This window comes from Microtus ochrogaster, chromosome 7, assembly GCF_000317375.1.
Source record: "Microtus ochrogaster isolate Prairie Vole_2 chromosome 7, MicOch1.0, whole genome shotgun sequence".
NCBI classification, from domain to species: Eukaryota; Metazoa; Chordata; class Mammalia; order Rodentia; family Cricetidae; genus Microtus; species Microtus ochrogaster.
The window spans coordinates 73,242,543-73,256,162 of NC_022014.1; the positions used below are offsets into that span (position 1 = coordinate 73,242,543).

Here is a 13,620-nt window from a genome sequence, read left to right on the forward strand (position 1 = left end):
AAAAAAAAAAAAAAAAGTATATTTAGAAAAGATTCCCTTTTAAGTTATAGGACATATAAACATAAAACTGTTAAAGAAATAAGTATTATTATAAATGTTTATGTTTCTATATTTCTGAAGGAACTGCTTCTTGCTCAGACTCTATTCTAGCCACTTTTCATACACTGACAAAAATATTTTAAGTACAGGAAAGAAAATTAAAATAGCGAAAAATCTGCAATTTAAAATTTTCATACTTATCACATTTTTTTTTCGAGACAGGGTTTCTCTGTAGTTCTAGATCCTGTCCTGGAACTAGCTCTTGCTCTAGTAGATCAGGTTGGCTTCAAACTCAGAGCTCCACCTGCCCCTGCCTCCCGAGTGCTGGGATTAAAGGTGTGCACTCCCACTGCCTGGCTGCTTATCACAATTTAATTACATTAGCTGCTACTGCTCCAGTGAGATACTGTCAAACTGTATTATAAGATGCATAGTCTGCCATACATACCTGCATATAATCATACTGTAGTGCCATGAATATAGAGTACTACGAAAGGACATTGTAGGGCCATAGAGAAGCAGTTACTTGCCTATATAGTATCTACATATTATATAATGTATCTTGGTTGCTGGAGTGTTTAGGCTATCACACTTAATTTAATAATTTACAACTTCCATTTAAACCACTTGTATTCTTAAAAACCATTTTTGCTGGGCATGGTAATGTACTCATATAAACCCAGGCCTTGGGGAGCTGAAGCAGGAGGATTGAAAATTGAAGAGCAGCCTGTGTGAGAGACCCTATTTCAAAAAACAAATAAACAAAACAAAATGATTTCACCATTTTAAATATCCTGAAATCAGCATCCCTCGAAATATGTTGTATTTAAATCAAAATCTGTAAGTTAGTAGATGTTTTAAGAAAGAAAAAAATCATGACTGAAGAATATATGGAAACTTCAGATTAATATTAAAATTTTACATTACAAAACCCAAAAAAATTTTCCATGGTGTTCTTACATGCTAACTATTCTTTGAGAGAATATCAGAAGAAATAGTTCCTAGTATATTTGACTATATAACTTTTTTTTATTGAAAGAAAAAAAAGAAATTCCCGCCTCCTCCCAGCCTCCCATTTCCCTCCCCCTCCTCCCACTCTTCTCCTCCTCCCCCCACTCCTCTCCCCCTCCCTCTCCAGTCCGAAGAGCAGTCAGGGTTCCCTGCCCTGTGGAAAGTCTTTTTTGTCTTTAACTCAATGTTTGTGTCCCTCAAATTTACATTATGAAGCCCTAATCTTTAATCTGATGATATCTGAAGACAGGAACTCTGGAAAGTAATGCAAATTAGATAAGGCCTTTATAATGGGATTAGCGCCCTTATAAAAGTGACACCAGCAAGTACATGTTAGTGTGCTGGTTTGCCCGTTCTTTCAAAACACAAAAAGAAATCACTACCACATGCAACTAAATGGTATCGTTCAAGGAAAGAAAAGAGCCTTTACAGTGCTGACACTTGGGATCCTTGACTTCCAACCTCCAAAAGCACCCAGCTCATGGTATTTTATTACAGCAATCTGAATTAAGTCACTTTAATTGTTTGCCAGAGAATGTATTATGAAAGTGATGTTAAACTAAATAAACTAAAACATGTTGACTAAAAAAAAAAAAAGGTTTTTTCAGGACAATTGATAAAGAAACAAATCAGATACTTGACTAACATTTGTTTGATACTAAATAAATTTGGTTGAAACCTCAAATAACTCCAGAATATTTCATACATTTATGAATGTTCTTATTAAATTTTATTCCTACAATCATTTTGGCTTTAATAAGATAGATATATGACTTAATTTTTCCATAAGTCATTCTCAGACTGGGGAGAAAGGAGATACTAACTGAGAGAGAATAAAATTACATAGAGAATTTTTTCAATCCTAGCTATTAGCTATATAGATTTCTTTATGTTTCAGCCTTCTTCATCTGATAAAAGGGATAAAATGTATTTTTCCTGCTATTTACTAAAAACAATTATAAAATTAATGAATGGAAAAATTATGAAAAGATATGGATGAAAAATAAAAATGTAAATATAATGACAATAATTCAAAAGTAAGACATAAGATAGCATTATATGTCACTTCATCATTTTAAAGATGGAACAACAAATCCCAGTTTAGAAAAAAAAGAATACAGAGCTTGACACAGTAGTGCACACCTTTAATCCCAGTACTTAGGAGGTAGACAGGTAAATTTCTGTTATGTTGAGGCCAACCTGCTCTACTAAGTGAGTTCCATGCTAGTCGGTGCTACACAGTGAGCCTCTGGTCTCAGTCAACCAATCAATCAACCAATTATATAATCAATCAATCAACCAATCAATACAAATAAAAAATAAAGTACAACGGGTCTGTGATAAAACTACTGTACCTTTGATACTGTGAAATTGTCATTTTAATCTTTCAAAACTACAAAGCTGTGTACATGTCATTATTTAAAACTTCAGACAGCAAATCCAATCTGCAACCTCAAGAAGACAAGCTCTCAGAAGAATGATAACTGCACTTACACCGAGCGCACTGATTTGCTTTCCCGCTTCAATGTGAGGACGTGAAACTTTGCTATTGTAGACACTTGCTGTTTCCAAAGGCTCATGGTGCTCACTAGAGAAGCTTTGGTTTCAGAAAGAATAAGTAAACTCTGTTCCATTTCATCGAAAGATTTTGAATCCATTTCTTCTTCCAGTGGCTGCTGTGTAAACACGCTATAATCTAATGCCAATAAAAGTAAACAAACACAGAAAGTTCAAAAATAAAAACTAAGACATGTCAACTTTACAGGATGAATCTGGAAGTGATGTGGAACAAAAATTGAGCTCTTTACACATTTTGTCAGCATCTACTAAGTTTCAATCATAAAATTCTCAGCTCACATTGCTATTTTACACCACATAGGTCCAGCTTCGCTCTTTGCCACAGCACCCAAGATGCTCTTGGCAAGGTCACTACTATCTTCCTCACCACCAAGCGCCTCATTATCCTGTTTCCAAAACTATTTTCTTCCCTCACTTTGTCTGCATGCTATTTGACAATTAAATGTCCACTTTCTCTTTCCCCAAAGGTAGTTTTTCTAAAATTTTGCTTCTCTGTTCTTTAGTGAAAAACTCTAATTGTCAACCCTTCTCTTGCTTCCTGATGCTCATCATCCGGGGTTGCCCCTTTATACATTTCTTTCCTCCCTATCCCGGTATTCTTACCTATATCCATAGAATAGTTGTGACTTCAAAATGTACATCTCTAGCCCTCACATCTCCAGTTAAGTTTCAAACACATCTCCAACAGTGAAGGCACAAATGCATTCTGTCCTTACACAATCCTGTTCCTCTACTCTCAGGAAGCAGCAATCCTGTACTAGGTTTTCAAAGGAAAAACTTACAATTTCTTGATCCCTCCCTAACACTCCTCGGCAAATCATTACTGCTGAGATCAATACAACACAAATCCATTCCTTGCCACTCTAATTCAAACTAAAACTTCCAAGTTTCCTCACTCATCTTATGATCTTCTTTCACACTACAGTTATCATTCAATAATTAGAAACACTTTTTCAATGCTGGACTTGAAACCCAGAATCTTCAAGATACCAGACAAGTGCTCTATAACAGAGCTACCTTCCCAGCCAAGAAGTGTTCAGTAAAACACAAATAAGGAATTACTAAGTTGTTTCTTTGTTCAAAACCCTTTGACATTGTACTAAAAACTTAAAGAAAGTTCTTCTCAGATGTTCAGAAGCAAAACATGACCCGGCCATTGGTCTACTCTCTGACATCAATGTGTCTAACTTTCCTCATGGTTCCTGCCATGATGACCTGTGTGTTTTTACCTCAAAGATATCTAATTAATGTCTCAACACATGTGAAGTAGAAACTTTCTTTATCTGCTATATTTTGCCCTAGAATGTTTGAATGTCTGGATTTTTCTGGTAATTGACATCTCACTTCATTCTCAATAAAACCTTTCAAGAATATAATGTCATTTCCTTCATAATTTCTATCACAGTTAACAAATACTTAAGCTATTTATTTACTTCTGTCCTTGGTTCCACAAAGCAACACAAACTTCATATGCTTGCATAGTTTATTTGCTTATATAATTATTTGTCTTATCCAGTTCATTGGCTGATATTTTTACCTGCTTGGTCAATTTCTGCTTCAACTTCTAACTTTAAGAATACATCTTCCAATGTCGTCATGGAAACACCATATGAAATAATGCCCAGATTTGAATGAATGTCTAGAGCAGAAAACAAGCCTAAAAGAAAAAAACAGGTCAAATGGTATAGAGCTCTCATAAGTCATGTAGAGGGTTGGAGAGACGGCTCAATAGTTAAAAGTAAATGTGCTCTTACAGAGGACCCAAGTTCAATTTCCTGCTCCAATGCTAGAGTAGCTCACACCTGCCTCTAACCCCAGCTCACAGGAATCTAACACTTCTGAAAAGACTCCACAGGCACGTATACTCATAGGCAAATACTCCCCCCCACACACACACACATAATATAAGGTTAATAAAAATTGACCTATAATACCATTCAAAAATAATACAAATATTCTAAAATACATTCTAAAATGGGTATAAGTCAATCATAGTTATTCATGTCTGTGATCTCAGCACTCTATAAACTGAGGCAAGAGGACTGTCATGAAATTAAGACCACGCAGCACTACATGGTGTTGGTGAGTTCCAAGACAGCCTGGACTACAGTGTGAAAGGAGAAAGAAGGAGTAAGAAAGGAGAGAGGAGGAAGGGAGAGGGTAAGAAAGATAGAGAAAAATAGAAAAAAGGAAGGAAGGAAGAAAAAAGAAAGAAAGAAAGGTTAAAGAAAAAAATTAGAATTGTTTTGGCTATCCTGGGTTTTTTGTTTTTCCATATAAAGTTGATTATTGTCCTCTCAAGATCTGTGAAGAATTTTGATGGGACCTTGGTGGGGATTGCATTGAATCTATAAATTGCCTTTGGTAGAATTGCCATTTTTACTATGTTGATCCTCCCAATCCAAGAGCAAGGGAGGTCCTTCCATTTTCTGGTATCCTCCTCAATTTCTTTCTTCAATGCCTTAAAGTTCTTGTCAAATAGATCTTTCACTTCCTTTGTTAGAGTTACCCCAATATATTTTATGCTGTTTGTGGCTATCGTGAAAGGTGAAGCTTCTCTGATTTCCCTCTCTGCTTCCATATCCTTTGTGTATAAGAGGGCGACTGATTTTTTGGAGTTGATCTTGTATCCTGCCACATTACTAAAGCTGTTTATCAGCTGTAAAGGTTCTTTGGTGGAGTTTTGGGGGTCGCTTATGTATACTATCATATCATCTGCAAATAACGAAAGTTTCACTTCTTCCTTTCCAATTCGAAAACACTATACTGAGTGAGGTAACCCAGACCCAAAAAGATGAACATGGGATGTACTCATTCATAATTGGTTTCTAGCCATAAATAAGGGTCATGGAGTCTACAATTGGTGAACCTAAAGAAGCTAAGTAAGAAGGTGAACCCAAGGAAAAACATACAGTTAGTTATCCTCTTGGCTATGGGAAGTAGACAAAATTGCCAGGGAGAAAATTGGGATCTTGGGGGTGGGGTGGGATGGGGGTAAGGGAAGATGGGGAGAGAAAAGTGGGAAGGGGAGGATGGGGGGAACTTGGGGAAACAGGATGATTGGGATAAAGGAAGGTTGGATAGGGGAGCACGGAAGGACAGTTCTTAGTTAAGGGAGCCACCTTAGGGCTGACAAGAGACTTGAACCTAGAGTGGCTCCCAGGAGCCCAAGGCGATGTCCCCAGTTAGTTCCTTGGGCAGATGAGGATAGGGAACCTGAAATGACCCTATCCTATAGCCATACTGACGAATATCTTGCATATCACCATAGAACCTTCATCTGGTGATGGATGGAGATAAAGACAGAGACCCACACTGGAGCACTGGACTGAGCTCCCAAGGTCCCAATGAGGAGCAGAAGGAGGGAGAACATGAGCAAAGAAGTTGGGACCATGATGGGTGCACCCACCCACTGAGACAGTGGGGCTGATCTATTGGGAGCTCACCAAGGCCAGCTGGACTGTGACTGAAAAAGCATGGGATAAAACTGGACTCTCTGAACATGGCAAACAATGAGGGCTGATGAGAAGCCAAGGACAATGGCACAGGGTTTTGATCCTACTTAATGTGCTAGCTTTGTGAGAGCCTAGCCAGTTTGGATGTTCACCTTCCTAGATATGGACAGAGGGGGGAGGACCTAGGACTTACCACAGGGCAGGGAACCCTGACTGCTCTTTGGACTGGAGAGGGAGAGGGAGAGGAGTGGGGGGAGGGGGAGAAGGGTAGGAGGGGGAGGGAAATGGGAGGCTGGGAGGAGGCGGAAACTTGTTTTTTTTTTTCCTTTTCTCAATAAAAAAAGAAAGAAAAAATTAGAATATGATTAAATTTACTTAGCATAGTGGTAAAGACTTTGGTCTCAGGATACTTTTAACATTATTATAAATTCCAAGGAATGCCAAGGAAATTTTATTTGCAGAAAAATATCAATTAGAACTTCAGCATGTTATAAATTAAAATTAATAAATATTTTATATCACTTAAATATATAAAATAATGATAATAACTCTAAATTAAAATAATTTGTTTTATTCTGAAATTAGAAATTATATGAAAACATGTACAAAGTCTCCCTACACACTTATACACCAAAACCAAACAACAACAAAAGAACAGGCACATACACTTCTTGTCCTCAGGAAGCCTACACCAAATTCTGGCTTTTTTTTGAAGCAGGGTCTGCCACTGTAGAACTGGCTGGGTTTGCCTGGGACTTGCTATGCACACTAGACTGGCCTCACCCCTATAGCCATCCTCCAGCTGCCGCTGTCTCCCAAGTGCTATAATTACATATGGGCACCACCAGAACCAGTCTTAATTTATTTCTTCTTAACAACATAAACATGATCCTCTTTGTTTGCATTAAGATATAAATTAACCAATTATAATTGCATACTGTTTTTAAAAAGAGGAAAACAAAAATCACACACAGTAGTACGCAATATTTCAGGTTCAAAGACAAGATAAAGTAGAAAAACTACAAGCTCAGGACACTTAGGATTATTATATAGAAAAATAATCAAAAAAGGCAATCAGGAAAATGCATTTCAAAAACAAAAGTACGGGGGCTGGAGAGGTGGCTCAGAGGTTAAGAGCAGTGTCTGCTCTTCCAGAGGTCCTGAGTTCAAGACCCAGCAACCACATGGTGGCTCACAACCATCTGTAATGGAGTCTGGTGCCCTCTTCTGACCTGCAGGTGTACATGCAGACAGAACACTGTATACATAATAAATAAAATCTTTAAAACAAAAAAAAAAAGTGCTAGTCAACCAAGACACTGAAAAACATACCTGAAAATTTGTCCATGTCTTTGAAAGGCAAGCTGTACACCAGCTGCTGGTCATTCTGCTGCAGCACAGCGGCTGCAGGAATGTGCTGCCTAACCAGGGAGGACAGCGACTCCGTGGCGCAGTATCTGTCAATGTGCATGCTAGAGGAAGCCAAATTCATCATCTTAGGATTGCTCCACAAACAACAAAATTCTCAACGCTTTAAATTATATCACTAGACACATTTAAGACACAATAATAGCAAGCCTTAAAAATACTAACAGTGGGTCAAGCAAAAACACAAAGAGAATAAAGTCACAGAAGAGAGGTGTTACCTCAGGCGGTAGCCGATTCCCCATTTACTTTTTAGGAAAATTGAAGAACCAACACATTTCAGCATTCCTTGTGATATGACAGCTTTCCTATCTACAAAGTGGAATGCACATTTCAACTGCTATGTTAATTATGGCATACATCCAAGTATTATATCATCACATTAAATCATCACAACAAGCTTATGAGAAAGACACTAGAAAAACATCATCTATTTTTCAGATAAGAATATTGAGAGAAGAAAAATATACACTGTTTAGACATGATTCACGGAGGTACTAACATAATGAAGCCAGGAACTGTACTCAGGCAGCCTGACTCCAGAGTGCATACCCCATATAGCTCAGAATCTTCCTAAAGGAACTTATAATACAGGAGTTGTTATGATTCCTGTATAACCAGATGTACAAAAAAGGAAACATAAACACAAAAATAAAAAGGTTAGTTCACTTGATTCTTTTTGGTTGAGATACTGCAGAGATGAGTGAGCTTACCCATCTATTGCACTACACTACGGTACAGTAGTTCCAACTCTCACGCCTCTCTTCTAGGTGTTAGAAACCAATTCCAGCTTAAACCTGGATTGTATGTGTGTATATGTGTATATACAAAACTGCACATAAGCCGGGCGATGGTGGCGCACGCCTTTAATCCCAGCACTCGGGAGGCAGAGGCAGGCGGATCTCTCTGAGTTCGAGACCAGCCTGGTCTACAGAGCTAGTTCCAGGACAGGCTCCAAAGCCACAAAGAAACCCTGTCTCAAAAAAAAAAAAAAAAAAAAACTGCACATAAATGGTTCACAGGCCAGAAAAACCTGCCTTAGAACAACCTGTTTACAATGCTGGCCCTTAACTAATATCTGGGGATATGGATAGAGAAATATTCCTATTAGTGTCAAAAACTCTACACACAAAAATATATATAGTTTATGCCGAAGGCTTTTTTTCTTTTAGGGTGTCTAGAAATGTTCTATGTTAGGAAGAGTAGCTCCAGGACCATGGACACTGAGTCTCTAAGAAACCAGAAGACACTATTTCATAAATATGGTTACAAGAAAAGCAAGGAGAAATGAAGAGACCCTGGGAATCTGTGCCTGGCTTCCTCCAGATTGTGCCTCATGTGATTCAGCAATTTGCTAAGTTTGTTTCACAGCCTTTTGCTATAATAAATTAATTATATAATGAGTATAAAATATGGAAACTCTTATATGAGTTCGTTTGTGAACTCACTGAAGCTGAGGATGATTTGGGAAACACTGAACACAGAAATAAATAATTTTTAATTTTAAAAAATCTTTTTTGTTTATCATGTACACTACTAGATAAACATTTATTCCTTGGGATTTAGCATTTCCATGTTCACCTCCCTTCGGGCTTGTGACCTTATCTTATAAAAGCAAAATTCTCACCAGCAAGAATGTCAGCTTCATCCATAAAATGAGTACTGAATACTGTCACTCTGTTAGCCTTCCTGTATTTAAGGAGATTCCAAACAATATGACGAGAGCAGGGGTCCATCCCTGCTGTTGGTTCGTCTAGCAACAGTATCTGTTTGAACACGGATATGAAAAAAGAAAGAAAACAATTAAAACTTAGGTGGATACTGGATATTTTTCTCTATTTCAAGTTAATATTCTCACCCAAAACTGTTTTGTACAGTTACATAAAGCTTGTATAAATGTTTAATATTGTAAGTGAATCTTTTCCTTGGTTACTTATATGTAAGACACTGATAATGACAATCATACAAAGTGGCAAATATTAAGTGTATTGCTGTATGTAACTGAATATGTAGATATAGAAACTGATTATTTAGAGAATGTTCTATATCATTTCAAGGAAAGCATTTTGGGGGAATGACACCTTTTCTTCCTATTTTATGAGGGGAACTTTTTATTAAAATAGACCCTTACTATGTAGCCTAGACTGGCCTTGAACTTATGATCTTTCTGACTTAGCTTCTTGAGTGCTGGATTACGGGCATGTGCCACCTCGTCTGGCTTCAAGTTGTTTTTAATTTAAAAACCATGATAGTGGATGCTAGAACAAAGCCCAGATAATAAAAATTCAGAATCCATCATGATCCCATGCTATATTAGGAAGGAGGAACAGAGGAGGATGGAGGTTTCCATAGGCTCTCTGCTGTAAGCACACACATGAGCTTTTTAACCATGTGCAGGAAAAGTTGCTTCTCTGTTTCTACGAACTAGAGAAAGCATAAAATAAACACATGTAAAATCAGTGCACCTGGGTAGTGGCTAACTTAATTATCCCTTTAATTTTTTCTTATTTTAATTTTGTAAAAATTATATTCATTATTTTATACATATGAGTATTTTGCATGCATGTACATTTGTGTACTGCATGTATACCTGGTACCTCAGAAGCCAGAAAAGTGTATCAGATCCCCATGGAACTGGAGAGAGAAACAGCTAAGTAGCTATATGGATGCTAGGAATAGATCCAACACAGGTCCCCTGGAAGAGCAGCCAGTGCTCTTAACCAGTGAGCCTTATTTCCAGCCCCATTACCTTCTTTCCTACCTAATATAATTTAAAATGATCTCACCTGTGAAATTAACATTCTATTACCTTTGGATTCCCAAGAACTGCAATTCCTAAAGATAGTTTTCTTTTTTGGCCACCACTTAGTTTTTTTGCCTGGTTATCTTTGATGGCTTGCATATCCAAATCCAGTAAAACCTTTTGCACCTATAAAAGTAAAGTGTGAACAATGTTATTTTAATGATCGTATCATTTCAATAACCATCAAATTATTTTTTATATATCTTAAGTCTTGAAGTAGTGTTTTAAGCATCATTAAAGCAGTATAATTTTAAAATTAACTTTAATATCAACTTTAAAATGATAGGATGTGCTTAACTTTTACAAATACCATATATAATTTTGAAAATAATAGTAACAAGGTTCTTGGGGGAAGTCTGTTTAAATTTTGTGCCTTGCTCGATAATGGAGAAGGAAAAGGATGAGTCTGAAAGATCTGTGTGTACAGAGGCCAGGGAGAGTGATGTGCAGAAGACGAGAGAGGGCAGAGCAGATGGGGGAAAGGGAGAGGAGAGTAAGTGCCCTCCGGATGAAAAATGGATTATTCACATGTGCTAAGATATGGACTCCAAAGGCATCTAATTCTTCACATTTTCTACTTACTGGCCCAGATAGCTTTTATATGTTTAGATTTTCAAGCATATTTAATGTACAATTATTACAAAGAATATTAATTTATAGGAAATACAGTGACGGTTTATATATAGATAACATACTTCTTGAATTATATTGTTGGCTGGGATTCCTTTGATTGAAGCCAAAATTGATAAATTTTCTTCTACTGTCAAAACATCAAAGTTTATATCTAACTGTGGACAAATGCCAATCATTTTTCTTGCTTCAAACATTTCATCTATTTCAGAGACTCTGTGTCCATATATAGAAGCAAACCCTAAAAGCAAAATATTTATATTTGCATTAAAGACATTGAGTGTTAAAAATGCATGTTTTGATGTACCTAATAACTTAGTTTCCTACAACGTATATGCAAGCCAGAATTAATATAAATTTGGAAGATACAACATATTCTCATTTACATAGTATTGGTGTTGAGTTTTCACTTATATTTCAAACTCATTTTCCTTCCTTTCCAGGCCATATTTCACAGCAGGAAGAACAGCAAACTACAAGCTTATCAGGAAACATCTACACTAACACTGTTTAAGACTCAGCAAAGATTTCTTTCACCTCCAGACACTATGAGATAATAAAATAAGATCTACAAATTTTACACAAGCTGATTGTACGGTATTGAACATAATAATGTCTTGAATTCCAGCTTTCTTATTCTCTCAGCTGAATGTAATATGCTCCACTTAAAAAACGTTAAATCATGTGAAAACATGTGGAGAACTCTAAAAAACGTCGTTATGTCTAAGACATTAGGACTAATGTCAGAGAACATTTCAAAAAAAAGTCACACTAATTTTGAAGGTCAAGTCTCTTTTACAAAGCTGAAATGCAGATGCAATACAATCTGGCCCCTTTATGATAAAATTTATTTCACTGATATACTATTCGGTAATTGCAGAAACATGAGGATTCTGCAGAGTTTACACCTATGAAATAGTTCCAGATTTAGATTTAGATTTAGTACCTTGAGGTACGGCTCCTAAAGTTTTTATTTTAGTAGATAGTGTTGCTATTTATCATTCTTTCCTTCAGATGCATATTGAGATACTTCTGTTTTTTATAATGGCAATTTAATTTCCAATTAGTTACTTACCGATTTGTTTTTCTGTGAAGATAAGGACTAAACATATGTACACATATAAATATGTGATGGAAAAGGTATATAAAATAAATAAATAATAAAGTAAATAAAAATAAATGGTTAAAAATATATTTTTACTTTATTAAATATGAGCCATTTTTTTAAGAAATGAGTGTATATAATAAAGAAAAAATTTCTTCATAGACATTGAAATAGCTAACACCAGTCACTCATCCAAATCATCTAGCACACGTGTATAGGACAAATAATCACAACAAACTGTGACTCCTTCATTAATAGCACTTAAAAAAATTTAAGAGTTTTTTGTGAGAAAATTCTTACCATCAGAAGGCGGGCACAATCCACAAAGAATATTCATCAATGTACTTTTTCCTGTTCCACTATGACCCAGTAATGCAGTAATTTGACCTTCATATATGTCAAATGACAAATCTAGTTCAGGGGAAAAAGAAGTCTCAGATGTGATTTTTATTTTGTTCAGCTGTATAAGGCAATTCATAATTCCAAGCAATCTTAAGGAAGACAAGTTTCAATACATAAAGTTAAAATAGTTTAAACAGGCTAAAAAGACTCAACATAGTCAGTGGTATGAAGAGCAGGAAATGTAAATAAACTGTTACTGATTTGTTCCAACATTAAGATTTAAGATATACACAAAATATTTGAAGGTTTTCTGAATACTGACTTTTTAAAATTGTCTTATTGACAATTTAATTTAATAAAATTAAAACAAAAATTTATCTCACAAAGGTATCTGAAGATAAGTTAAATATAGTGGAAACAAAAAAATAACATAACAAGGAATTGATAGCAGAAGCACAGGAATGGCTAAGAGAATACTTAAAAGGTTCAATTTGTAAATTTTTTTTTCATTTTATGTGCAAAGGTGTTCTGCCTGCATGGATGTCAGATCCTTTAGAAGCGTAATTACAGACATCTGTGAACTGCTATGCAGCTACTGGAAATTGAACCTAGGTCCTCTGGAAACAAAGACGGTGTCCCTAAACTACTAAGCCATCTATCTCTCCAGCCCCTAAGGGTTCAATTCAATGAACTATGTATAACTAGATGGATATATAAACAATCGAAGGAGGACAGAGATGAACAACTAAAATGACAGAGCAGGAATGAGCTGTCAAGAAACAACCCTAAAGCCGGGCGGCGGTGGCACAAGCCTTTAATCCCAGCACTCGGGAGGCAGAGGCAGGTGGATCTCTGTGAGTTCGAGACCAGCCTGGTCTACTGAGCTAGTTCCAGGACAGGCTCCAAAGCCACAGAGAAACCCTGTCTCGAAAAAAACCAAAAAAAAAAGAAACAACCCTAAGTAATATACCAATATTCTGTGCACACATGTGCACAAAACCTATGCCAACTAAAACAGTTCAATAAAATATACATTTCCTATATGCTCATTAATATGCATCATGAGTATTTGCAATTTTAATTATCTTGTGGTGATTTTAATTTGTATTGCCTTAATGAGTAATAACACTTAACATAATTTCATGTGCTGATATGCTATCCATTTTTCTTCACTGGTAAAATATCTAAATTTTGTCCATTTAATGTATGATCTCCTTAGCATCAGGTAGCTG

The 13,620-nt window shown here is 36.2% G+C and overlaps 1 protein-coding gene across 2 annotated transcripts in view; it reads right to left on the bottom strand.

Moving 5' to 3' along the window:
- Abca5 (ATP binding cassette subfamily A member 5) overlaps positions 1-13,620 on the bottom strand; it is a 74,150-nt gene that overhangs the window by 32,391 nt on the left and 28,139 nt on the right. For both annotated transcript variants that reach the window (XM_005350665.3, XM_026780314.1), the window contains exons 12-19: positions 12,347-12,457; positions 11,007-11,182; positions 10,318-10,437; positions 9,136-9,274; positions 7,730-7,820; positions 7,416-7,555; positions 4,166-4,285; positions 2,545-2,746 (exon numbers count right to left, since the gene is read on the bottom strand). In XM_005350665.3, the coding sequence (XP_005350722.1) occupies positions 2,545-2,746; positions 4,166-4,285; positions 7,416-7,555; positions 7,730-7,820; positions 9,136-9,274; positions 10,318-10,437; positions 11,007-11,182; positions 12,347-12,457 (1,099 nt within the window). The remainder of the gene's footprint in view (positions 1-2,544; positions 2,747-4,165; positions 4,286-7,415; positions 7,556-7,729; positions 7,821-9,135; positions 9,275-10,317; positions 10,438-11,006; positions 11,183-12,346; positions 12,458-13,620) is intronic.